Source organism: Phalangium opilio, unplaced genomic scaffold, assembly GCF_054372755.1.
Source record: "Phalangium opilio isolate 3A_F unplaced genomic scaffold, DU_Popi_V2 ptg000662l_1, whole genome shotgun sequence".
Lineage (NCBI taxonomy): Eukaryota > Metazoa > Arthropoda > Arachnida > Opiliones > Phalangiidae > Phalangium > Phalangium opilio.
This window is the reverse complement of record NW_028324246.1, coordinates 1,118,561-1,145,032: the sequence shown is the minus strand read 5'-3', so window position 1 is coordinate 1,145,032 and position 26,472 is coordinate 1,118,561. Positions and strand designations below refer to the sequence as shown.

Sequence of the window (26,472 nt, the reverse complement as noted above, 5' to 3'; positions counted from 1 at the left end):
ATTTTTCCCCCACTGAAATAGCTCTATTATATCCAGTTCATTATATCACACTTCTTTAACCTATTTAATTTCCTCTTCAATGAGTCCCTGTTTGTAGGCCTTGATACTTCTTAAAAATATGGGTACAAATTTAAATAACAGTTCTAAAAGAAGCACAGTGAATCAGGGACTGAATAGTCCTCAAAAATTAAGGCAAAAGCTCAGATTTACGGTTAGGCCTACTACGTGAAAGGTCCAAGGCTTAAGTTTTAAGATGAGATTATGAAGTCGAGGTTCTTCAACTCCGAATTTTAAATGTTCTTAATATTATCTTTATTAGAACACTTTTATTATATAATAAAACTTTAGTGTGTAAATTAAAATCATATAATTACTTACAAGTTACAAAAGACAGCTTCTTCGGTCACGGTGTCAAACAAAGAAAACGACTCGGGTTTCAGGAATGAGAACTTGGCGTTTATAACTGAAAAGTTTAGCGCCTTGCGCCACAATTTGTCAGTTTTTTTGTGGGCCGTACTCCGTGCTGAAGCAGACGATACTGGAGGGTGTAAGATATGGTGCGACTTAGCCTCTCATTTGCAATTTACTGTCCAATTTACTATTTTATAGGGTCTTTGGTTTTTTTGAAATCCAAATGTTGTGGAGCGATATTGTAATTGCAGCGAATATTAATTTAAATACCGCGAATAAACTTAATGTTACAAAAATTTATTCCAAAAAAATTGGAAAGGTAAGGTATACATTATAAAACTTTCGTGAGTTTTTTATGAACTACATGAGATTCGAATCATTCGACATTGTAAATCGCCATGGCCAAATATCAACAATGTGTCGACTGCTTTTGTTTAGTTCATATTGGGTAACTTGCAAGGAGTCTATAGACTATTCCATTAAGTACATGTAGAGAAACCAACACGCAGGCGGAAGACCGCCATCTTATGATATTTAACAAACGCGAAAAGGCAACTCCAGATGGAGTTCACTACACGCGGGAGTAAGCCAACTCGCACTGCCTCTAGCGGTTAATTTTTTCGAGAGGGAAATAACCTAATAACCCCTCAGTGTTTTAACTCTGCGGGAATTAATGCAATGGTCTAATAATAGATCATTTCGAAAATTGCATTCAGAGAAACCAACACAAAAGGCCAAGCCGCCATGGTTTTTTTTAATATTAACCCACAGCGCCATCTAGGAACGTCTGTAGAGACTAGGAAGATTGATGTTTTTGTATTAAATTTTTTCAGTTTTAATTGAGTTTATCAATTAATCATGGGAGTGACTGGTTTATGGCAACTTCTTTCCCCAATTGGAAAACCCATACCTCTTGAAACGCTAGAAAATAAGATTCTGGCCATTGATATCCTTTAAAAACTAGAATTATCATTGAATGTATCTAAAAATTTCATTTTCCTTAATTATTGGCATTCACATATTAGTATTTGGCTAAATCAGGCTGTGAAAGGATTTCGAGATGCACAAGGTGGAGCTCAGCCCAATGCTCATTTGCTGGGTCTATTTCATAGAGTTTGCAAACTGCTATTTTTCAAAATAAAGCCTGTCTTTGTATTTGACGGAGCCGCACCTTTGCTAAAAAGACAGACACTTGTAATAAAGAATTCTTTTCGTCTGTGTAATAATTTAAATTGAAACTATACCCTTAGTGGAGTTCAAAAGGCTTAAATTCCTGATCATAGAGGGCGGGTAAAAATTATGAAGGGTGGAAACACTCGGAGATATTGGTGGTAATAATATATAAGAAGGGATAACTAAACATGTCACCATGATGACATGTTTTAAAACATTCCACCACTATTAATGTTATAGTTATCATGACTATATTGTTATATATATAACCTGTAATATTTTAAAATGAAAACATAGAAGTGGGACAGTGGATTATTATTGAGCCGCGATGGTACTTACGAATGTGGGAGGAGCTTAAATATGTCATATCACTTCATTAACATTGTGATTTTAATTGTATCATATCCCTTCATTAACACTGTGAGCGTAATTGTATCACATCCCTTCATTACCATTGTGAACTTAATTATATCACATCCCTTCATTACCATTGTGAACTTAATTGTAATATATGCATTCATTAAAGTCATGAGCTTACTAAAGTACCCGCCTTACAAAGCAGAGATGGGCGTAGATAAAGAGTCCCTGAGTCGTATTCATTTTTTCCCAAATTTGTTAATAAGAAAGCAATAAATTGTAACAGGAATCGCGAAGAAGGAACCGTCAAGCCAATATAAATAGTGCAGAGAAAACGTCCCAACAAATTCTAACTAATTTAATGGCTCGAGAACTACTTGATGAAGCCAGCTCATCCGGTAACACCAAAAGCAAAAGATACAGCCCACAAAAACGATCTAAAATTGTAAAAGTAAATCCAGCTGATGATATATTTTGGCTACCACCACTTCCCGAAAACTCCAGTTTTAGTGGCGAAAAGTAAAATATACACAACGCGGCCTTTATCGTATAGTTACTTGGTAAAAACCAAATAAATATGTTTATAGCAAATCATCTGATACACCAACATCACTAGCTGATGTTGATGACGATGATGGAATTACAATGGCTCTCGATTCAATATTTGAAAGAGAATATCAGAACTTGAATGAAGTTGATATTGAATCGGAAGAATTCAATAATTTACCTCCTAATATCAGACACGAAATTTTGACCGAAATGAAAGAAAGAAAGAGGCAGCAATTTTATAGACAGCATGAAATGCCTAGGGTATTTTCTTATACTGGGCTTGTGGACTCAAAATGTTGCAATGGCAGTCCGCAGTCCCTTCCTGGACACTCGTCCTGGAACTGTTCATTATTACATATCTTGTTTATTTCACGTAGGAAAGCCACACATTTTCAGATTACCAAATGAGCCGCTTATTGAAACGTAGACAATTAACAAAGAAATTAGATGAAGTTAAAAACGAGTTGAATTCACACGCTGCGGGTGAATTAATGTCAAACCTCGAAGGAGAATTGGCAGCGATGCAAAAGATCGCCTCGGAAGATAACACGCATACCGTATTTATTCAAACATCCAATAAGAGAGCTCGGGTATGTTTGTTTATTTCCCGAGTTGTAATAGCGATTTTAATTTACTTTTTTAGTGTTTTTTTGTAAACAGCTTTCCAATAATGAAGTATTAGCTAAAGCAGTACTAAATTCCCAGGAGAAAACCGCGCGTGTTATAATACCAAATGAAACTATAATAGATGAAGATTCTATTGATGATAATCCCGACTCTCCGACTGTTTATGAGATGGATACGGTCGAAAATCAAATGGTGCTACAAAAAATTATACAAGACTCAGTTGCTAACGAAAAACGCATGAAAAGTAGTGATCAGGATGGTATTGTAATTATTAGCGATGGTACTTCTAATGAATCAAAATCCTCAATGTTTGCGCAACAAAAGAAAATCGCCGATGTTGAAGTTACTAAATCTTCCAAACAAGAACAGAAAGTAATAGATTTAACCAAGGAAGAATTGACACTCGATGTATCAGAAAAACGGAAATTAAACGAAGTTTTAACTGATGATGACACTATAGACAATGTAGAATCGCCTCTCCCAGTCGCGAAGGAGGATATTCAAAAGCTTGACGAAACCGAGTATATTATAGATGATTCTTCCGATGGAGAATGTAACAGCAGCCCGGTTAAAAAATGCGACGATGAAGTGAAGACCACTTCGAAGTCGCCATTAAAGCCACTGACCATTGTTCTTGATATTTCCAAATTGCCTTCCAAAAATGATGATGAATTATTTCCCAGTGAAATTTTCAGCACTGTTGCTGGTCCTAGTAAAGTAACAATTTCGGAAACCAACGAATCAAATTCGGAGAAAATGAAAATGAATGTTTCTGATCAAATGAAAATACTTAAGAAATTTTTCGCTGCTCAGGATAATGCTAGTGAAGATGGCAATAAGAATGAAAGTACAGTTTCAAATAATGACCTAACAGCAGTCATTAGCGCAACCATTGAAAGTAAACTCAATGATAAGAGTACAGTCATGAATGACGATCTCACTGAGACTTTTAACGCTGCAATTGAAGAAAAATTGAAAGAGGATGAGATTCGGGCTAAAAGTATATCCATTGAACAAGTCGCACTTGACATTGACAAGGATGATAAAACCCAAAGAAAAAGTACGTCTGAAGATGTACAACCTCCATCGCAGAGAAGTCACGTTATAGAGGATTTTCTTACGTCAAAACTTACACCAAATAGCGGCCTAATCAGGCACAATTCTAAATCAGATTCTAGCAGCAAAGAATCATTACCAATAAAGGAAACGCATAGTTCAGAGGCTGTATCAGTCCTGGCAGATATGGTATATTTTTAAAAATTTCCCAACTTCTTTTATTTTTATTCGATTAAACACATGTGCACATCCAGACAGAACAAAATCTTAATGAACTTAGGGATGAACTTGATTCAGAAAGGCTAGAATTTGTTCGTGAACAGAAAAAGAAGGAAAGGCAAGCTCAGACAATGTCGGATCAAATTATACTTGAAAGTCAGGTTCGATAAAAGTCCATTTAACATTTGACGCGGATGTTTGAACTTGCCCGACATTTAAGGAATTGCTGAAACTCTTCGGTGTCCCATTCATTGTTAGCCCAACTGAAGCCGAAGCTCAATGCGCGCAGTTAGAGCACCTCGGATTAACACACGGAACAATAACAGATGATAGCGATATATGGCTATTTGGTGGTTCCAAAGTCTTCAAGAATTTCTTTACGCAAGGAAAATTTCTCGAGTCTTACAATAACAAAGATATTGAAAGTCATTTTGGTAAGATTGAAATTGTGAACGTCGCAGCATGTTGCCTCTCATATGAAGACATCTATTCCAATAACAAATAGGATTGGATCGCACGCAGTTAATATGCTTTGCTTTGCTTACTGGCAGTGATTACACTGAAGGCGTAGAGGGAGTGGGACCAGTTAGAGCCATGGAAGTAATTTCCGAATTTAAAAAGGATGGATTTGAAACTCTGAAAAGTTTTAGGTGAATTATGAAAAAGCAACAACCTTTAATTATATTTGGAGTAACTGAGCTTAATATGCCCATTCAGAGACTGGTACGATTTATGCCATAAAAGCGCTCAAGCTCCAGGAAATAAAGTTCGAGCAAAACTTTTGAAGCTGGAGTTGCCAGATAATTTTCCAGTTCTTCAAGTATACGAAGCGTATGTTAAACCACATGTTGATGAATCGAACGAAAAGTTCTCTTGGGGTTTGCCCAATTTGGCCGAATTAAGACAATATCCTTTCATTGGTTTATAATTTCTGTTAATGTTCCATACGTTTGTCACTTGCTACTGAGAGCTTGTCATGAAGTGACGTAGGTCATAGATTCACGTAAAGCGACGCCTGTTGAGGCGCTATCAAAGACTTAATACAGACTAAATAGGAACTGCAAAATTAACCGAGTGTAGTACTTCAATTCTCGCACTAGCTCTCAGCAAGCCTCTAGCATTACGAAGTATATTTATTGGCATATTTATGGAACATATCACTTATAAACTTATGATCAACGTTTAACCACTCTTTAACTCGCTCACGCTATCGAAAGATAAGTTTGGATGGACTAGGGAAAAAGTTGACGAAATTCTGCTACCAGTTATGAAGAAAGTCAGTGAACGACAAGTAAGTAGAAATCCATGGTGTGAAAAACAATTGCATATCATTCATTATCGTTGCGAGGGCGACAGTATAAAATGCGAGTCCCTTTTCTTTTCAGAGTCAATTAAGAATCGACAGTTTCTACCAAGTAACCATTACACAAAAGCCAAAGAACCTTTTTCCGAGTAAAAGAATCCAAAGTGCACTTACAAAAATTAAGCCCGGGACGAACAGCGAATTAATAGATGATCCCGGTGCATGTAGTAGTAAGAATACGCGAAAACCAAAGAAAGGATCTCAGACTCAAAAACGAGGAGCTAAAAACGCTGCACCTGGAAAAACAGCTAAAAAAATTAACAGGGAAATAAACTTATCCGAAGAAAGCTCATCAGATGATTGTGTTGAAATTAACCCATCATTATCAAATGCGAGTACCAGTAAATCGGGAGTTGGTACAAGAACTAACGCGAAGAGTCAAGACACTACGGTTAACTCGAAAAAGAGTCTAACAGCCACACGGAAGAAATAAAAATTAATTGTTAGTGACTCCGATTTCAATATTGAAATTGGCGTCTTTTGTTTGATTAAACTCCTTAGTGTATTGTATTTGTTCTTTTTGCAAGCTTTATGTAATGCTTTTTTCGTTATAGTTAATATTATGTTTACAATATTTATTACTTCAAAATTTATTTACGATGATATTTTTCTGTTGTAATGGTTATGCAACGACCCTGTATTTTTTCTTTCTAAACTAGCATGGCAAATAAAGTGTTAACATGATAGTTTTTATAAAAAAAAGCATTACTTAGTCTGAAATTATTTATAAACAACATAACATAACATACTTACACATATCAAGTTTAAAAGCGAAAATGTGGTTTAACATAATGCCACTAGATGCTCTTATAATCGAAGGGTGGAGTTCACTAGCTAGCTAAACTTGGCAAAGGCTAGTTTAGCTTTAGTTCAGCCCTCATGAACAAGTTCCGATTGGTTCCTGCCTTTGGCTGGGTAAAATTGGTCAGCATGTTAGGGGCGTGTCGATATTCGCTTTAAAAATAACACAAACTAGCTGAAACTAATCTCCAGCTCTTTGTAGCAGTGAACAATGCATTTAACTCCACAAAGTTCTCCTTCAGTGGCACAAAATGCTGACGACATTTCCGGAAAACCTACTTACTAAGTAAATTGTAAATACTTTTCATAACGAAATTAAAATCTTAATTCCTGAAACAAAACTCATTTATTTCGATAGAAAACCCATGAAGAGAAACTTTTCATATTTAATAATCTGCTATTTATGAGATTGTAAGGAAGCCTTTACATTAATTAATGGAATTAAATCTGATAAATAAATTTTATCGTGTAAAGTAAAAGTATTACTGCGGCTGTTAAATTTTGTGGAAAGAATTGGGAGGTATTTCAAAATAGTTTAGAATAGAATAGAAAACTCTTACTATTTAAAACCTTCCAAATTATGCAAAAAAAAAAAAAAATTAATACAAGAAAATTTCTATCAATATCAACCGCAATACTCAAACACACCTAGAAATATTTTTAAACGGGGATCGTTGAACAGAGACCCTTTCAATTCATTAACCACTTCTTTCCCCCTTTAAAAATGTCTTTAAAAAGAATATGCACGTTGATTTGTCATTCAGTTTTACGTAAAAATGTTCGAGATCAATATGCAACTTTTAAAAACTAACATTGCCAGATACGATGCGCGTATATATACTTCTTAAGTGTGTTCAAGTATTGCTTAAAAAGGGTCGTATTGCTTTAAGGGGGATTTCATAAAACATACCTACGTTAAATTAAATTTCAAAGATTTTCTTACCAAAAAAATTATTTACAATTAAATGTTTTTCTTTACCTATCTATCAGGGGGGGGGGTAAACAACTGGCAGCTGATCGTCTCTCGGTAAATAGACTGAGTATAAAGATTTTAAAGCTAAGACTATTTACACAGCTACAGAATATTTTATTTGTTTTTGTTTTTTTCCAGTAAAATTATAAACCAATCCGCACATATTTAAGTTTCTTTAAACGGTATATATTTACCTGTTGTTTTTTTCTTCCAAGAACTTCCTTCTCTCAAATGCCGTAACTGTTTTTAATTTAAATTTTTTTTTCAACCGATAAGGAAATAAAAAACAAACTTGTATATTTTTCTTTCCGATTTAAGAGTGTTACGCGACATAATGGTATTGATTTGGATTGTCCTTATCACGTTCGAGATAGTCACGATCGATCAAACTTTCAATTCTTTTTTTTAAATCAGCTGGCTGTAACGTTAATACAACGACAAAGAATGAGACATTTTAGAAAGTTAATGCTCGGCTTGAACTTACCTGTTTCTCTAAACTAGTTAGAAGAAAAAAAAACTGTATCAAACTTCTTACCTTCACGGGAAATTTGAGCTGATCATATAACTCTGTTATGAGCAGGTTGTGCGTCAAGGTTTTTCTCATTTTCATGATTCTTACAATAGCAGCATCAATTTGGTACTGCCTATCCTGGAAAACCCTTTCTTGAGTACTACTCTGTTCCTCTTGCTGTTGTTGACCACAAAAAATTATATAATGAACAATTTAAATTAATTAGAAGCGCTATAAAGGTTAGCTGAAGAGAGACGTACCGTTTCCTTCATTTGAATTTGATTAATTTTTATCCTAAAGAGTTTGTTCTTAAACTCGGAGTTATAACTAAACTTGTCTCCATCCTCAACATCACGGCCCTTTGGATTTTTATGCAATACTCGAGCCTTACCACAAGCTAGTGACTGCAATGTTCTTCTTAGTTCACCATCCTCTGTCATTAAAATTATTTCATTGAAATCACATTGACTTTGTACTAATTGTTACATCCTCTATAAAAGTTTCCCTCGAAAGACAATTATAACTCTTCAAATCAACAGCAGTATGCGAGTAACAATTATGCTAAGTATGCGAGTAACACAATTATGCTAGGTATGCGAGTAACACAATTATGCTAGGTTTGCTAGTAACACAATTATGCTAGGTATGCGAGTAACACAATTATGCTAGGTATGCGAGTAACACAATTATGCGCAGTATGCGAGTAACACAATTATGCACAGTATGCGAGTAACACAATTATTCTAGGTATGCGAGTAACACAATTATGCTAGGTATGCGAGTAACACAATTATGGGCAGTATGCGAGTAACACAATTATGGGCAGTATGCGAGTAACACAATTATGGGCAGTATGCGAGTAACACAATTATGCTAGGTATGCGTGTAACACAATTATTCGCAGCATGAAAGTAATCAAGATCACGACAAGGGTCATGTATCTTATTCATTCTCAGCACAAATTCGTGTTCCTTCCCTTTATTGAGGGCATATTGACAATTGCATGAAAAAAATTGAAATATTAATGTCCTTACCAATTGCTGTAGCTTGTTTTATTTCTTCAAATGTCGAATTCTCACTTTCATTAAAAAGTAACAGGACCAGAACTTGAAATAATGACACCTGGAGCTCTTTCAAGCCCTGAAATAGATAAGTGGTTTTCACGGAGAACAAAAAAAGGGTTTTCCCTACATAACCTAATAAAAGCACCATGGTTAAACAAGACACTCACTCCAGGGAAGTCTGCCTTTAAGACACAGTGACCTAGATTTGGTTGCCACTGCAATTTCCTTCCACTGTGTTTTCCCAAATAGAATTTTTTAAATATTTCTTGGTACTGAACCATTTCGCTCGGTAAATGAACTTCCATGGGTTGATAAGTTGGCCAGTATCCCATGGTCAATATATTTACACTCATATCAATGCTGCCTGGTACTTGAACATTTTGAAGATGCTAAAAAGGACGCGACACGTTACGGAAATCGAAACAAATCTTATCTATATTAATTTGAGAAGAAACCTGTTTAAAAGCCAACATAAGCTCCTTGGACAATTCCATATCTTTGAACATTCCTTCAAGTTTCGAAGTGAAAGCGGCGCCACACTCCTGCTTCAGTTTCGACAGCATGGACTTTTCAGCATCAACGGATGCGCTTTTGCCAACTAACAAACGTTTTGCCAAATCCTTCTTATAAAATGCCTCAAAGACATCCTTGCCTAAATGGTACAAAGGCTCAATTTTAGGTCAAATAGACAATAGGACCGCGCTTCGCTTTAAACCGTCTTTCAGTACTTTTCATAAGTTCCCTACTCAACATTTCTACAAAACTATTTCAATTATAACTATATTAATATTGCAATAATCTTGCACTCTTGATAACCATGGCAAAAAAACCGGTTGACATCAGATCTTACCATGGATAAACCTGAAAAGAACCATAATCTTATCCAGAAGCCTTTCTAATTCTTCTTCGGTAGCCTCCTTATTGCCAGCTCTTAGTTTCGAGTCGACAAATTTAGCTGTAATGATAACTTACAATGAAAAACATCCTAACCAATCACCAATCGACCTTAATAAAAATTAAATACCAATAAGTTCGGCTGGTTTATTAGGCCTCTGATTGATGAAAAATTCCGAGGCTTCCTTCAACGTATTGACAAATTTCTCATTTCGTTGGAAGCAGTGACACACTACTTTATCCATTTGATCTTTAAAATCTAACAATTCTTGAACCATCGTTTTATCTTTCTCAGGATTAGTTACGATAACTCTTCCTCGTTTCTATTCCAAAAATAGAACACTTCAGTATAAAGTACATCCATGATTTTGAAACCAAGCATTGATATACCTTTATGTATTGATTGAAATGAATACAAAGTTCCGGTAAACCTTCTCGAACACGAGCGAACAAAGTGTACATAAGAGTCAGGTCTTGTATTCTATTCTCATCCAAAAGTGGATCTAGGCCTTTTTGTAAAATGCTCTTCACATGTTCGCTTATAAGTTGTTTTTCTACACATTGGATCAGTGGTTTCCTTCGGAATAAAGAACGAGATACTTAATTCTCGCTTCTAAGGATCTAATTGCGTCAAATTTTCTTTTATACTGCTGAGATAGAAATCAAAATATACTTTGTAGAATGGTCTAAGTAGTGCAACAGCCGTTCCCATTCTTCTCCAAGCCTCTTCTCTGTATGAGCAAGATAGGCCGAAACTTCCTGTTCTTGCATTAGTCTCTGACCTTCGGCGGAGTAAAGCTGTTCCGTCGCCTGCAAAAAACGAGCCTCAAAGGCTTCCTGGTAGATTTGTAGATCCGAAAGCATTCGCAGGAGATTCTTCAAAAGTCCACGATCAACAGCTTCCCCATTTCGCTCCTTTTCAATTAAAAGCAATAAACCCTCTACTGTTCTAGTCTGGACTAATGGGTTGCTAATTATGTGAATTCGGAACATATCCAACCCCATGTCCCTGATAGACAAAAAGAAAAAAAAATTTAATGGTTACAGCCGAAACATCTTGCAAAATGTTTTTCTTTTACCAAATTGAAGAAATACTCGGATTTTGAAGAACGTATGTTCGGTCTAGGAAAAGAAAGATACTTCTCACCATAATCTAAAAAAGTGTTTTTCGATGTTATATCTAAAGCTCTTAAGACACGCCATGTTACATTGCCATATTCTTTACCATTTGCCTACAGTGGAATTGCCAACATTCATTCATGAGTTTCAAGAAATAAACTCCATCCATCGATTCTGTATTTTTTTAGTTAAGGTAAACGTTAACGTAAAACGAAGCGCGGCTTTATCAATTACAGCTAATTGAATCCTTCACAATAACAAGACAGATTTGTCACGTAACAGACAATAACAAATTGTAACCGGTTTTTTCTATTTTATTGAAAGGATATTTGAGGAACTGTTCAACGTTGGATTTGACGTGTTTCTCGCACAATACTCTCAGATTTTCATACAGCTGAGGCGCCATTTTGTGAAAGCACAAATTTTCTACAGCTTGATAAAGCTCTTCTTGAGAAGCCTTGATAGGACGAGATGTTTGGATGGCAACAACCGCTTCCCTTAGTTTGTCCCATGTATGCTGTTGATAATTTTCCGGGAGCTTTGGTTTTTCTAAAGACACGCATTAATGAGCGAAATTTTTCAGCGTGGTCCAGTTTATTGAAAAAAATTAATTGTTCCCCTTTGTATAAGCTTTACAATGGGCTTTTCCCAAGAACTGTGAGGGCTTAAGGGTGCTTTATGCGCTTCAAATTGAGCTCAAGAATTTTACCCACATTCAATGCTTCTATTGAGGTCCTTCAACATTACAAATTCATTAAACTGATTTGGCTTTTTGGTGATCAAATTAGTAGAGCAATAGAGCAATGGCAGTTCTACAAACGCAAACGTCATACCATTCTATCTCTTAGCTCACTGTCATCCCACTACCGAGCGTGTACAGTACCCCTCTTACAAAAGTGCACCCAGAGGGAGTCACACGCAATTTACTCCCCTCTCTACCATCACTAGTCTAAACGTAATTTCAACTTTACCTATAAACTATTATGTCAAAAAAGGTCGAAGACGGAATAAATCTCTTACCAAAGTTTTTTATGATTAGTTTTTTGGCCGAACTCGGTTTACTGTTAGTCAGTGGAGAAGTGTTTTTATTAACTCCATTAGGGCCGGATATAATGTTCGGCGAAAATGGGCTTTTCTTTTGCTGGTGAGAACTGTCCGTCATCTTGACACAATCGTTTTGGTCAGTCTTAATCTTTTTGGAGTGTTGGTGATTGCTTGTTTCTGCCAATGTCCTTCGTTTGCTTCCTACAGTGGTTGATAGACTTGACGGGTTCGATTCAATATTGTTTTCTTCTTCGATTTGTTCGTCACAAAACACAATGCCAATTACACTGGACATATGCACACATAATAGCGGCTTTTCGGCCGGATTAAAACTGAATCATAAATATTAGTTCTTGCAATAATTGACACAAATACTTTCATGACATTACTAAGCCTAATTTTCCATTATACGGACTCCTAAAAGATAATTCATTCACAGCCTACTGTATGCAGGAATGGTCTTTGTCGGCAATCGTCGCGTGATGCCCTACAACACACACAAATATAGCGGAGGTCTAACGCGAGCTGGATGGTGCGCAGATTATTGCCTACCTGCAAGTTCGTCTGCTTAAAAATATCCCGGGCTTCAGAAGTTCAGAAATCCCTTGAGCCAAAAAGGAGCTCAGTGTCCACTCAGGGATAAGGGAGTCAGATGGATTGGAAATGATGATGGGCGACCTGCGGCACCATATCTCTCCCAGTCCACCTCGCGCACGCCCCTACCCTTCCCTAGGCGATTGCTAAATGCTGCCGCGTAGCGCCATTTTATTTGAATGAGAACTAGCTTCTATTTTTGAGATAGAGGGAGCGTCCTTTACAATTTCGTCCGGCACGACCCTACCTAACCGCTGGGGATGATGGGAGGACTATGGTGCCGTAGGTGGGGGTACAAAGGCAACGCTTAAGGTATGGGGGTTTCCACTCCATTACTCTCTCCTTCAAGGTCCACTCGATCACGCATTGAGTTACAGACATTTGTAATAGCTGATATATAGCGCCATCTATTTATAGTAAAAATATGCTAAATGATAATCTTTATAATGCATAATTAGGAGAAACAAAATTTATATAGCAACATAAAACATCTTTAAGTTTAAACTTTACGAAATAAATGAATTTAAAGATTTTATTATTTTTATATTAGATTTTTCTCCCAAAAGTGGCGCCACCTAAATATGACAGAAATGTAGTGTCGGTAGTAGAGAGGGGAGTAGACGGTGTATCCCTCCCTCTAGGCGCGCTTTTGTAAGAGGGGATACTGTACGCGCCTGGTAGGGGGTATGACACTGAGCTAAGAGATAGAAGGGTATGACGTTTGAATATGTAGAACTGACATTACTCTTTTGTGGATTGTTATAATAGGGACAATCAGAAATTCAGAATACAGAATATAGACTAATGGCGATAGTGAAGGGGTGTAGACTGTGTATCCCTCCCTCTGGACGCGCTCTTGGAAGAGAGGATATTGTACGCGACCAGTAGGGGGATGACACTGAGCTAAGAGATAGACGGGTATGACGTTTGCATACGTAGAACTGAGATTACTCTATATTGAGAATTCCCCTGCTGTCGACTCGAGGGGCTCGCTCTTAGATTCCCTGTTATCCTATACACCGAGTCACCGATTGCGTATTTTATGTAATTATTTTATGACTTTCAATGTCAAGTTCGATTAGGTTTAGATTAAGTTATTCAACACACTTTTTAGAGTGTCGTTATAATAAACTTCCATGTATCAAACTTTCAATAACTTGTTACTTGAAAAATAATTACTTAGGCCATGAAAAAAAGTCGCTCGCGCACCCCTTGCATCTCTGTGGAACTGGCTAGTCTGGCTCATAACTCTCGAAATATTCGCTAGAGTTGACGAAGGTTTATCAATTTTACATCCGGTAACCAATCAACTTGTTTTTATTTTGCGGCCAGTTTAGTACAGCGTGTACATCAACAAACCATTCCAGTAATTCCCGCAGAGAAACAAACACAGGGACACTCCAAGGAGCGCTGCTACAGGCAGTGCGAATTGCTAGCCTATTGCCTTGTAGGGAACTCAGGCTCCGTCTGGCGTTGAATTGTGCGCAAGTAATTAATGGAATGGTCTATTACGCTGATTAACTGACCCCTCGTCGGAAATCATATATATGTCACGTGTTCAAATCATATAACGTAGTAATTAATTTTTAAAACTTTGTATTGCACTCGTTTACCCTTGGACTAATTTACTTTTGTGATTTTGACCCGATTATATGAAATATAATCACGTTAGATAAGAAACTTATGTAGGATGCGATTTAATTCTCAATAATATTTACCTAGAGTATAGAAAGATGTTATCAGTTGACGACTCCCAGTCAGCTGTATATAGAGGACGTGAGATTATCAGGGTAAATTACTGAGAGCTTAAAAACTAATCAAATGGAAAACACCACCTGGAAATTTCCCACTCGCTTCTGGAGTAATAAGATGTATTTTCCCGAAAATAATTAAGAGAAGTAACCTAACTGCTCATAAGTGTGACACGTAAAACATCTCGAACAGGGCTGGTGTTGGGTTTGTGGGCCCCGGAGAAATTTACGAAATCGGGTTCCCCCATCAAGATAGCATTACACGGTCCGGGTCCCTAACAGGCACATGTCCTGCCCGGGCTTTTACCACGCTTAACTCCCTTAACGCCGGCCCTGCTCCCAAAGGCTACAAAACCTTCTTGCCACAAATTAAGCATGTTCGTGGAAAAGCCATTAAAACCATGTTGGCGGATTTTCCGAGACACAGCGGGGAGGTTTCGTAATGGCCTTAGGCAAGCGACTTACGTAACTCTTTATTCTATGAAAACGATACCCGACTTTATGTACATTGATACGTGGTTTTAGCTTACCTGACGACAGATTTAACATAAATATCCGAAAAGTCATTAACGTTCATGAATAACATTCGATTGATATCATTTACACTATGTCTGTTAATGTAATCAGACGTTTTAATAGCATTACAGGGCCACTTGCAATGCAGTAAACTGTACCACATATTTAAATAAATACATATGAATCATGGATTCCCTCCATAGGGCTCTAATGTTCGCGGTACCATGTGTTAAAGCAAAGGGCGGAACCAATGGAACCTAGTGCATTAGGTCTGATTGGTTCCTGCCTTTGGCAAGGTAAAATTCGTGTTCAGAAGGTTAGCCAGCATGCTAGAGGATGGTAATGGAGCCGCCTGTTAAGATTAAGAAGAACAGAACTTAATTTATTTTGCTTGAGGTAACACTCGACTCTAGGATTTAAAAATAACTTCGCATTTTATTTGCACAAATTTTATTAATATTTTAAAACCATATATTTTGTTCCGCCACGTCAGTGTCAGAAATTTTGAACGGTCTTAGCATTGGTAGCATAATTATAATGTTTAATACCATTACTTGATATTTCAAGGCATGAAACGAGTCACGTTGCAACTTGCATGTCTATCATAGTCCCATGACACGAAACAACACCGCATATAATTATAATCTCTCCGAATATTACGTCAATTGTCAATCAAGTCAGGGTGTTTGTCTTTTCTCACGACTACACGCAAATCGTTAGGACTATTTCGGTGAAAAACATACCAATAATTATCTATTAGCCTAAAGCGTGGAAAATCCTGATAAATTTTTTTCGTAGACGTATTACGCAAAAAGAAAAACAGTCCACCCTGGGGGAATGTTTTGAGTGCAAGGCTTTATCAAGATTATGGGGAAACTATCGACGTACATCTACTTATTATTTCTCTAAAGCTAGATTCCCACTCGACGGAAAACACGACGGAATCCCGGCAGAAAGGGGTTCGACTGAAAAATCTTTAAGCCGAGCCCGACGGAATTTCCGTTCGGTCGGGCGTAAGTTGTGTTCTATTTTTTCGGTCGTGTTCGGCGTTACGCCGGTGTCTCAGCCAATGAAATTATCCCACTGACAACGTCATAAATTTCAAGAGCGCACGCACACGTGAGATTGATTGATAGCCGCCATTTTTTTGTGGTTGACCAAGGCTTATCGGAAACATACCACCAATAAAGAAAAATTAAACTTTCGAAAGTAAAAAGAGATAAGATGTTAATAAGGAAGACTATACTGAGGAGGTTAGAAAATATCCCTTATTTTACGATCTAAGCGACAAGGGGACAAAGATACCAATTCAGAGTGCAAAATAGGTGTTGTGGAAACCACTCAAATCTGTCACGTGACCCAAAAATATCTACCGCCAAACTGAAAATTCAGTCGTAGTGTGAACGGTCTACCGCCAGACGCCGGCGTAAGTCAAAATTTGTACCGTTGGCTGTGTGATTTCCGCCGGGTTTTTTCGGTCGAGTGGGAATCTAGCTTAACTCTGTTCAAGAGTTGATATAACAAGGCGAAGTAGCTGAGTTAGTAGAAATTTCAATCGAGAAATCATCTCGAACAGCTTTATTAGAAGGGAATAATAAGAGAAGTGGGCCAACAGGGTGAGTGGGAACAACCAACCTCACAAAAATTCTGCTAAACTACATAGCGTAAAACAAACACATGAAAAATAGTCCCCAGGTTACGTCACTTTAACTAACCCCCTGACGTTGTATGCTACAGTTTCAATAGCTCTGTTCACCATTTTACAAGATGGTCCAGAATTGGAAATATTTTCAGCTTCCCATGGTCTATGTGTTTATTCAATATCAGTCAGTCAAACAGTCTGAACATTTACTTATACCAGGGATAGATGTAATTTTAGAAGCAGGAATGGAGAACAGAGTAATCTGGGCGTGCGTCAAAGTCCCGGACCCCCTTCCCCGGGACAGGGGGTATGAAAGAAGAGGCGGGTCAAAGCGACAGAGGTAAAAAGAAATTACGTATTTTTCGCCGTCCCCATCAGCAACGTCATCATAACGTAGCTCGAGTGAGCCAATAAGACAATAAGATAATTTAAAAATTTCGTTACGTTTGGAGGGAGGGACTCTATACTGGGCTACGAGTCGGACTGAAATTACATCTATCCCAGCTTATACCAAAAGATCTAAATAAACAAGTATTAAAATTTAAAATATTCATTATTTTATATGCTGGTTCAAAGAAACAAAACCAACAAAAAAAAATTCTAGAGTGGGATTTTCCTTATAATTAAAAGACATTGAAGAATTAAACAAGAAGAGGGAAATTTTCACGTCCTTGCAGAAAGCGCCGGCCCCTAACGACCTGGGAACTCGCACAATTTTATCAACGCTTGTATGTATGTACCGACTGCTATAACTCGTTTTGAAGGCCACTAGTCGCTTCGGAAAATAAACTTTCCGACGTAATTTATTTAATGATATTTTTTTAGTTGATAGAGTAGCATTGAAAAGCCAACGTTCGGCCTGTTCTCCCTAGCTCTTTTGAAATCCGTCGGAGCTATTACCATTTTTCTTTAGATTTTATTTAAGCCAAAAGTTTCCTCGTTAGTCATCAAATCGGAAGTTTTCATATCAATATAGCCGGACGTTGGAGAATAGTCGTAGTTCATAACAATTTGTGATTTCGTTTAGACAACACCTCTATATATTTATAAGACTTTTTTAACGCGCTAGTTTTGGCCAGTACTTAAATTATAATATAAAATGCCAAAATCTAAGAAAGAAGATAAAACAGAAATGCCCGTTATTGAAATTGACAAGGAGAATATTGTAAGCTTGAGGAAAACGTTCTTTGTCGACTTCGATAATTTAGAAGAACAGAAAGGTACGTAAATATCAAAATATTATTAATTTTTCTAGGTTTCTACGAAGCGATGCAAAGATAAATTACATTTAAAACATATTATGGGTTGGTACAGACCACAGGGCATTCATCAGAAGGTGTTACCATAGTTTAGTTTTATTTTATTTTATTAAAATACTTTTAAATCATGGTGTTATGAAAACTAAGGCAAAGCACTTCTGTATATTTTTATGCTGCGTAAATCAAACTACTTTTGCAAATTTAAGCAAAAATTGTGGTGTGATATAGATAAGGATACGAAAAAAGTTTCAAAATATGATTTGGTATCATCAATAACGTGTTGTTTGCATAAAATGATTTTTCTAAATTATCTCACATTATTTAAAGAATTGTGAAAGAACTGTATGAGTAATTTACATTACGATTAACTTCCAAATATAACGGTTTTACCCATTAATTGAACTGAAGATATTGAGCTTCCATCTTCAACAATCTTGAATCAAACACTTTCCAATTCTCATCTCAGTTAGGAGAGCTATATAGAGTGATTCTGATAAGTCTGTCATAAATTAAGGAGAATGTTCTTTGGGCGATTTTGAGTCGAAATGTTCTCTGATATTTTTCCGTCCGGGACACTGTTTTCGACCTATGATTTTAAGAGCGTTTTTGGGATGACCCCTTAATTAAATTTAAGGGGTCATCCGTAAAATACTCTAATCCAATCTTAACTTGAAAACAGTGTCCCTTAGGACAAACAAAATGGAATCATAGAAGTTATATTTTCAACTCAAAATCGTGCAGTCAAAGAACATCCCCCTTAATTTATGCCAGACCTATCAGAAACATCCTGTAAAGGGAAAAACCACTAGATGCTATTGACCCTCCAGAAATACCTAAGTCATCTTTTGAGATAGGTCTGCTGAGTTTAAGAAATTTACGAAGAACGTCTAAGGAAGCTTGTAACATCCTAGACGTTAATTCTGCACTTCAACTTGGCTTTATACGTGTTAATTAAGAGTAGTTTTGCAACGAAAATTTAATTTAAGTACGTATGATTATAAATGTAGTGCAAAATAAATTAGCACTAATTTTTGTGCACAATTTCTTAACAATTCTCTATAGTAAGAGGTCAATTTAAGTTAATTTAAAAAATAAATAAATAGATAGTTTACACACGTGGAGAGTTCATATCATTTACACCAGAAAGCCAAGCTACCTGGATGAAAAAATCATACGGATTTTGTCCTCCACTTAGCCTGGTCTCCTGGTGTATATGGTATGAATCCTCCATGTGTGTGTTAACTATCTATACAGCGTTTTTACACACATGTTCAGGCGCACTTGTTCAACACTACTTTCTTTCATGTGAGATTCAACATTGCGTATTCATGTACCGTAGCTTTCCCTATATAATCGATTTCACTTCAACTTACGCTTTGTTTATTGTAATGTTTGAGACTTCGCATAATCCATCGAGAAAAAGCTACAAATATACCTCCTGATTTTGACTCGGTTTATCTAATTTTGAAATTACATAATTTGGGTCTTTCATAATATTTTCTTCTCCAAAACATCGATTATAAAATAAAAACCGGGATTAAGATATCCGAATTGTTTTCATTCAACTTCATATCGAAACACTTAATTGAAGGACGCGAACATGACCCAAAAACGCAAGGACTGATAAAAGATTGGTCGAATTTTATTTAGAGGCCCTATAATATCACCTCACGTCGTTTTTAAAATTATATAGACTAGCAAAAGCAGTGGGGAATAGTTTAAGTCAAGCGCCCTAACAAGCCTTGCGCACAGGGGCCAGTGCCCCCTAGCCTCCCCCCTTAATCCGGCCCCGAAGGGAGAGCCCCTAGCTAAAGATCTTTTCAGCCAGAGTGCAAGACAGTCACAGCGTCATCACGGACCAGTTAAATCGCCAATTATAATTTCCATTATTGAAATATTTTCAAATAACAATGCTTACTTATTAGTCTTAATTTTCACAAAAATTTAACAAAAACCTTTAGAATAACTAAAATATCCTAATTAAAGTGAACATAAACAATGACGTGACAAAACTAGTACACGTGAGGAATGAACGAATCTATTAAAAGGACGGCAAAGTTTAAAACAGCGAAATAAATAGGGATCAGAACCTAATTATCCTAAAAATTATTCTGACGTCAGCTTTAATTTCCTTTTTTTCCATTTCATATATATTTAAATGCTAAAAGTTACGTTGTTTCATAAATATAATTACACACGTAGCTGAAAATTACGTATTCTGGTCACAGTAAATGATGTAATTAATACTTTTCGTATCAGTACAAAACCTCCAATGAAATTTTTGGTAACGATTACTACATCTGCCTCTGAGTTGGATCTAACACGTGTCAAGGCTAAATTTGTAAAGAAATTAAACCACAAGTTTATATGATATTTTCCATAAGTTTGTCACAGGTTACTGAAAAGCTTGTCTTGAAGCGACGTAGATGAAACGTCATAGATAGTGAGGCAGAGACGCTGCTGTCAAAGCCTTAGTAATGCAGACTAAATAGGAAGATGGACTGCAAAACCGAGTGTAGTCAATTCTCGCATCGTTCTCGAATTAGCTCACAGTCTCTAGCATTACGAAGTGTCATACTTATGGAACATATCTTATAAACTTATGTTAAACGTATGATGTTGTTAATACTATAAGTCGCGCGATATTAATATCCTAAATCGTTATTGACGAAATGCACTGATTCGTCATACTGTTTTATGCAAAACCATAGTATTACCACTTCAAATGTTTTCATATCGGCCTTTTTCTTTTTGTGGTTAGCCCCATTGAGTCATACGACTTGACGAAACAATCCCAGTTATTAAGAACGGCTGTTAAGGCGATAATTAACCTTGGCCTTTCGAGTCGACACCCAGTGACATAGACAAAAGATTATTAACCCTTTTTTTAATCGGCTTAAAACGTGCTTGTAAAAATTACTTCAGGCGAATTTAATAAAACGTGACAACGAAGAAACGTGATTATCTAGGATCCGTGTTCGGAATGGTTGACGGGCAACACCGGGTCCTTATGCTGGTTGTACCAATGAATGGAAACCAGTTTTTGAATAGCTAATCCATGAAATGCCAGCACTTTTATTTATAATAGTCTTTTAATATTTAAAATAACCAGGAAAGCATACAGCTAATTGTAATTATTGTGTATCCACCATTTTCACTCAACGTATCTAGGCGGATTTTGTGGGAAGAGCTAGACTAATCATTATGTATGATGAATTTTACCTCGCGAATAATCTACCTCGCAGCGCGTTGCAATTTGCGGGAACCTGGTCTCGCTTTGCTACCAACCAATTGAAATCACTCTTAGCATAAGTTTATAAGATATGTTCCATAAGTATGACACAACCTATACTTCGTAATGCTAGAGACTTACAGAGAGCTAGTTCGAGAACGACAAGCGAAAATTGACTACACGTGGTTTTGCTGTCCGCCTTCATATTTAGTCTGTCCTAAGCCTTTGAGAGCCCCTCACCAGGCGTCACTTCATGACAAGCTCTCATTAACCAGTGACAAACTTATGGAACGTATCTTATGAACTTATGCTGTTAGAAATACGTCAGATTTATCAGGCATGACGGATATTATTGAGCTCAAGCACGGTAAACGAAACCAACATTGAAATTAACATGGGAGATATGGGGACATAATGATTTCTATTAGCTCATACGCTGTTTCGTGTTAAGACTAAAAATACAAAAGAAGTACGTAGGAAACCACTATAATCCAAGTTAAATTTATTCTATCCCATAAGCTTACTACTTTTTATACGATATTTTATCAAGGCCTTAGAAATAGTAAGAATTTATATCAATCAAATATACACAGGATTTATGAGAGACATTTCCATGAACGCCTATGTTATCACGTTTCTTAGAGGCTGTTATTCTATATTGAAATATTGTACTCCGAAACCTTGACAGACCAACTCTCCGAAAACGGGAAAAATAATCTCGTATAATTTGTTTTCATATCAGGTACGAAATGTAAAATGCTTAAACATTTCTCAAAAACAATATGAGGTTTCAAAACTTTCCTCAAAGTTTAGAGGCGCCTATTAATCACACTTTTTATAATATTGATATATCGACAGAAGTTGGCGAAACGGTCATTAGGCCTAAATGAAGCCAGTTGAAAAATAACAATTTCCAACTTACCCTACCAAACCGGACTCAAAAGTCCGCAATTGATCATTAAAACACATTATACATTTCAGATATCATAAAGCAGTCATTAAAAATTCACCTACATTGTAATTATCGATACCATTAGCATATCATTATGTTTTCTCCGAATGATATATATATATTCGAATTACATATAATTATAATATTAATTAAATACAATCGTATATTGTTTTTTCCTTATAGAAGCGTACGACTTGGACTTTGTTAATAGACTTAAGCATGACGATGACTTACTGGGGCGTTTCTTATGGCACCATCACGGAAACGTAACCAAGGCGTTCGAACAACTCAAGGATGTGGCCAAGTGGAGGAAAGAATTTGAAGTTAAAGGTACTAAATTGAAATTTTTTTTTATAAGGCGAGGGGGTACTTTTATAATTGAAGCAATGTCTGAGCCTTGAAAAGAACATTATCAAAAACGTCCGATGGACTCCATTAACTATATACCGTTTTATCCTGGACAGTTAAAATTATCCATAAACCAAACCCTTCTCGGTGCTAAAAAGAATATTAGTATTTATATAAAGGGATTATCGTCGTTGCTGAAAACTAATTACGATCTGGCAAAAAATGTGCTACATTACCGGGTATTCATACCAAAGACCATTAAACGCAGATGGACTGGAATGGTGATACGGTGCGTGGTTCTTTTAGGGCCGCGCTCCTCTAGCGCAACATCGCGAGCAATATCGAAACTTATTCGACTCAAACCATAGCTATAACATGATCTATGAGTCGAAAAGGTTCGGGACATAATAATAGTTCTTATTTACTACCTTATGTATCATAACAACAATAGGTATGACACTCTCTGATATACGTTAATGGTTATATAACGCTAGTGTATTGTAATATATACGTAGTTTTTTTCGCCTTATATCACTCATTCCACGCTTACTTCATAATAATTTAAAGTAATATCAGGAATTTATGTATTTAAAAGAAGCAGGAATGAATAGCCAATGAAGAGTTCCATCCTTCAGCGGGCATCTAAGGGGAACGGTTTTTGATTCCTACCTCTTTTAAATAAAAAATTTCCTGGACATATTATAATATTAGTATAGTTAAAAAAAATTGCTTAAAATTAAATGGAGGTTAAAGGTAAACGGTACTCACTTAAATCGAAAGTGTTATTTCCCATAGTAAATATTTGTCTAAGATCAACGGTGCGAAGGAATTAACAGTAACTATTGTTCTTAATCTAAAAAATTATATCTAATTATACTTCATAATTTCTAAATTATTAGAAAAACTGCACATTAAATCGAGGTTAAAGGTAAACTATACTCGCTTATCTCGAAAGCTGTTATTTTCCATTGCAAATATTTATCTAAGATCAACGATGCGAAGGAATTAACAATAACTATTGTTTCAGACAATGATTGATCTTAATTAACCTCATCTTATCTAAATTATAGAACTATTAGAAAAACCTTGAATTGTAGTTAGGGTCTTTAAAGTTAATACGATTTTTTTAAACTACAGTCAGGGAAGTATTTTTGGCATATTTACCTTGAGTTTTAGTTTAACGAAATTAGTAATTGCTAAACAAAAAAACTTTAATCTGATACCATATTAGAGACAAGAGTCAGTATTTGCTGTTAATTAACATTTTATAAAACGACATCACATTATACCAATCATATTTGTGCTCATAACCTTTGAGGATACAACTGTTACATAATAAACTTACAAGTTTACCTACAAAACATTCAATTAATTCATACCAAAATTTCAAGTGTTTAGGGCTTCACATCTATAGTCATAGTCTATTAAAGAGTTTATTTTATAAAACCCAGCCGGGTTTTATTGGGTTCTTATATTTAGCAATTGTCAAGTGGTACTATGTCTTACAAGAATTTTGTCGAGGGACCTAACACTTTCAAATTCACTGAACATAGATGACGGGTTACTTGTAATCATTTTAGCACAGTCAAGGGCAAGCTATATAAAGCGTACAATCTCTTGAGTGTAGTAAAATGTACAACGATTATATTGAGTAATTCACCCCTTGGCTTTGGTTTGCAATATGGGGAATTGCTTGTTATATGTCTAATCAAAACATTAATTATTAACTAAGCACAAAGCTTCCTGTCTTCACATTTAACCAACATACAACATATTCATTTCTAGAATTAAAACTGAGCAGTCTTAACAAGGAAATTATAAACACCAGCGGACTCTATCAAAACAAATGTGATCATAATGGAGACCCAATCTGTAAGTAATTTAAACTACTCTAAAAAGTATCTTTAACTAAGCCTAATTTGTGTTCTTTTTTTTTTAAGTATTACTGGCTGTCAATCGAGTTACCCGCAATACGGAACAAAACCCTGATAAACAGAAAATCGTTGTTTGGTTGGCTGAAACTATTCTTAGCGAAGCCCCCAATGGAAGACTGACATTCTTTTTAGATTGTCAAGGTGTAGGTGTTTCAAATATGGTAAGAAACCTAGCGTGTGATATCCAAATTAAATTGTAAAACCCACTAAACTATTTTAACTTAATTCTAGGATCTGGAAATGATGGTATTTATCACAAATTGCCTACTCAAGTACTATCCAGATAGCATAGGTAAGTTTGAAAGTGCTGTTAAAGCACGCTGGACCCATGGATTTGTATAAATACTAACCTATTATGGATTCCCATCACTCTTAAGCTCCACAAGGCGTTCCAACCTCCACCCCACAAACCCAACCTTCCAAGAGAGAGGGAAGTTCGTTTTCCCTCTCTTTGCGCATGGGCGAAAATTCATACTCACCACTCAGAATTCTAGAGAGAGCTATCGTTTCTATTCAACACGAGAGCTAGCTCTTTCCCACTCGATTTACAGCCGCCTCATATCCGCGGGTGTAACGCTTATTTGATAGCCAGGTTTATGGCTTAGTTGGGAATCCATAATACACTAATGTTTATACATCTTAATGATCGACTTTATTCTGAAGAAAACGTTTGACATAGGTAGCTCTTTATGTTACGCGCACCTTTCGGCCCAGTTTGTTGGAAGACGTAATGCGTCAAGTGACAATTGTTGCAAATTTAGGGAATTATAATAATATAAAAAATTATAAAGATGACTTTGGAGACAAGGGAAACTATCTCTCTCTCTCTGATACGCAGAACGATCATGCGCGGAATAGTATAGTCTTCCATGTCAGGAGTATTTGTTACCCTGGTAACCGTGGAATTAACGATTAGTCAGTGTCAAGATCTTTAAACCTATGAACCCGAGTCATACTCGTATTTATTTACTGTCATAAAATCAGTGAAAATTATTTTCGTCAGTTCTATTTTGAAATATATCTGTGTCAAGAACACTCACTTTATTTTGAAAACACACCTTGAAGCTTATGTAAACTTATCAATTTTTGAAAATACTTATTGGAATGAAAATCATTTATCTTACCTTTTGTGTTTTTAGGTTACGTTCTTGTGTACAATATGCCTTTCCTTTTCAATGGTACGTGCCATTCATTATCTGTATAGAGATAAACAACTTACTTTCTTTAAAAAACAGAATATTTTTGAAAAATAACTCACGTATGTTTTTTGCAGTGATATGGCAAGTGATAAAAGCCTTGTTACCAAAACAGTATAAGTCCAAGGTCAAGTTTGTTGATAAGGATTCCGTACTAGAATATGTCAACCCTGAATGCTTACCCAAGCGAATGGGTGGAATGGTGAGCTAATCTTTAATTAAACTTTGCGCAATTTGACACGAGATCACGAGGTGCTTAGCTCATCATATTTAGAATTACAAATGGTCGCGTTTCGCAACTTCTGTTTCTTCACTCCTTCACCCTAGAGCCAAAAGTTGCCTGTGCCTTGCGGTGCCGGGGGAGAGGGGTTAAATTAGATATTGGTGTTTGACAATAAAGCTACCTCAATTGTGACGTCAGTGCCTAGGTAAAACGTCTCGGGCTTAGCCTTGGCAGTGGGCGACCATGTTTGGTACCTCTTTGGTTCTATGTGCAAATAGCATGGGTGACGTCACACCGGTCACACTGAGACTTCTGAGATAGCTCTATTTTGTTGTCTTAAGACAAAGCGGCCCAATTTTTAATAGGGTCTTTTAAAATAAACTTATAGTTCGTCATCTATTAGAACTAATTTTGGATTTACTTCGTTTCAGGTTCCTGATTATTATAACTTCGACACGCAGGAATTCTACGATAAATCATAAATTATTTAAATCACTCATGTATGAATTAATTATATTATTTCTGTCACTATGTTATCCTGTTCTTTTTAAACTATTTTATTATCGGGCTATTTAATTTTTAAAGTGCATATAAGTAGACGATGTAGTTTTAAATATACTTATGATGTATTCAATAAAGATCAGCTATTACATCAGATATCATT

General features: G+C 36.2%; 3 protein-coding genes across 6 annotated transcripts; 2 read left to right on the top strand and 1 right to left on the bottom strand.

Moving 5' to 3' along the window:
- The first annotated feature begins 613 nt into the window (after positions 1–613).
- On the top strand, positions 614–6,460 carry mus201 (rad2 superfamily protein mus201). 4 transcript variants are annotated; one of them, XM_089863033.1, is made up of 14 exons: positions 614–730; positions 1,245–1,361; positions 1,434–1,605; positions 2,228–2,460; positions 2,529–2,751; positions 2,868–3,080; positions 3,151–4,015; positions 4,085–4,362; positions 4,428–4,553; positions 4,613–4,826; positions 4,898–5,042; positions 5,110–5,298; positions 5,599–5,683; positions 5,778–6,460. In XM_089863033.1, the coding sequence occupies exons 2-14, from the start codon at positions 1,270–1,272 to the stop codon at positions 6,186–6,188; spliced, it is 3,246 nt and encodes a 1,081-aa protein (XP_089719159.1). In that variant the 5' UTR covers positions 614–730; positions 1,245–1,269; the 3' UTR covers positions 6,189–6,460. The 4 variants fall into 4 exon arrangements, 3 of the variants coding, with proteins under 3 accessions (XP_089719159.1, XP_089719158.1, XP_089719160.1); XM_089863032.1 differs by having other exon boundaries at positions 3,151–4,362; XR_016380031.1 differs by lacking the exons at positions 5,599–5,683; positions 5,778–6,460 and having other exon boundaries at positions 3,151–4,362; positions 4,944–5,042; positions 5,110–5,247.
- A 423-nt stretch (positions 6,461–6,883) lies between these two features.
- Cul4 (cullin 4) lies at positions 6,884–12,644 on the bottom strand. Its single transcript, XM_089863035.1, has 14 exons — positions 12,138–12,644; positions 11,447–11,666; positions 11,224–11,293; positions 11,078–11,151; positions 10,672–11,007; positions 10,389–10,575; positions 10,129–10,321; positions 9,955–10,059; positions 9,560–9,756; positions 9,272–9,493; positions 9,075–9,180; positions 8,301–8,473; positions 8,065–8,217; positions 6,884–7,947 (listed from the first exon to the last, which is right to left on the bottom strand). Exons 1-14 carry the CDS (start codon positions 12,454–12,456, stop codon positions 7,852–7,854), a joined length of 2,451 nt encoding a protein of 816 aa, XP_089719161.1. The 5' UTR covers positions 12,457–12,644; the 3' UTR covers positions 6,884–7,851.
- A 4,429-nt stretch (positions 12,645–17,073) lies between these two features.
- Positions 17,074–26,463, top strand: LOC149588247 (motile sperm domain-containing protein 2-like). Its single transcript, XM_089863040.1, has 10 exons — positions 17,074–17,195; positions 17,269–17,396; positions 17,490–17,884; positions 22,291–22,437; positions 24,241–24,327; positions 24,396–24,550; positions 24,621–24,681; positions 25,529–25,567; positions 25,663–25,787; positions 26,240–26,463. Exons 3-10 carry the CDS (start codon positions 17,764–17,766, stop codon positions 26,288–26,290), a joined length of 786 nt encoding a protein of 261 aa, XP_089719166.1. The 5' UTR covers positions 17,074–17,195; positions 17,269–17,396; positions 17,490–17,763; the 3' UTR covers positions 26,291–26,463.
- Positions 26,464–26,472: the final 9 nt, after the last annotated feature.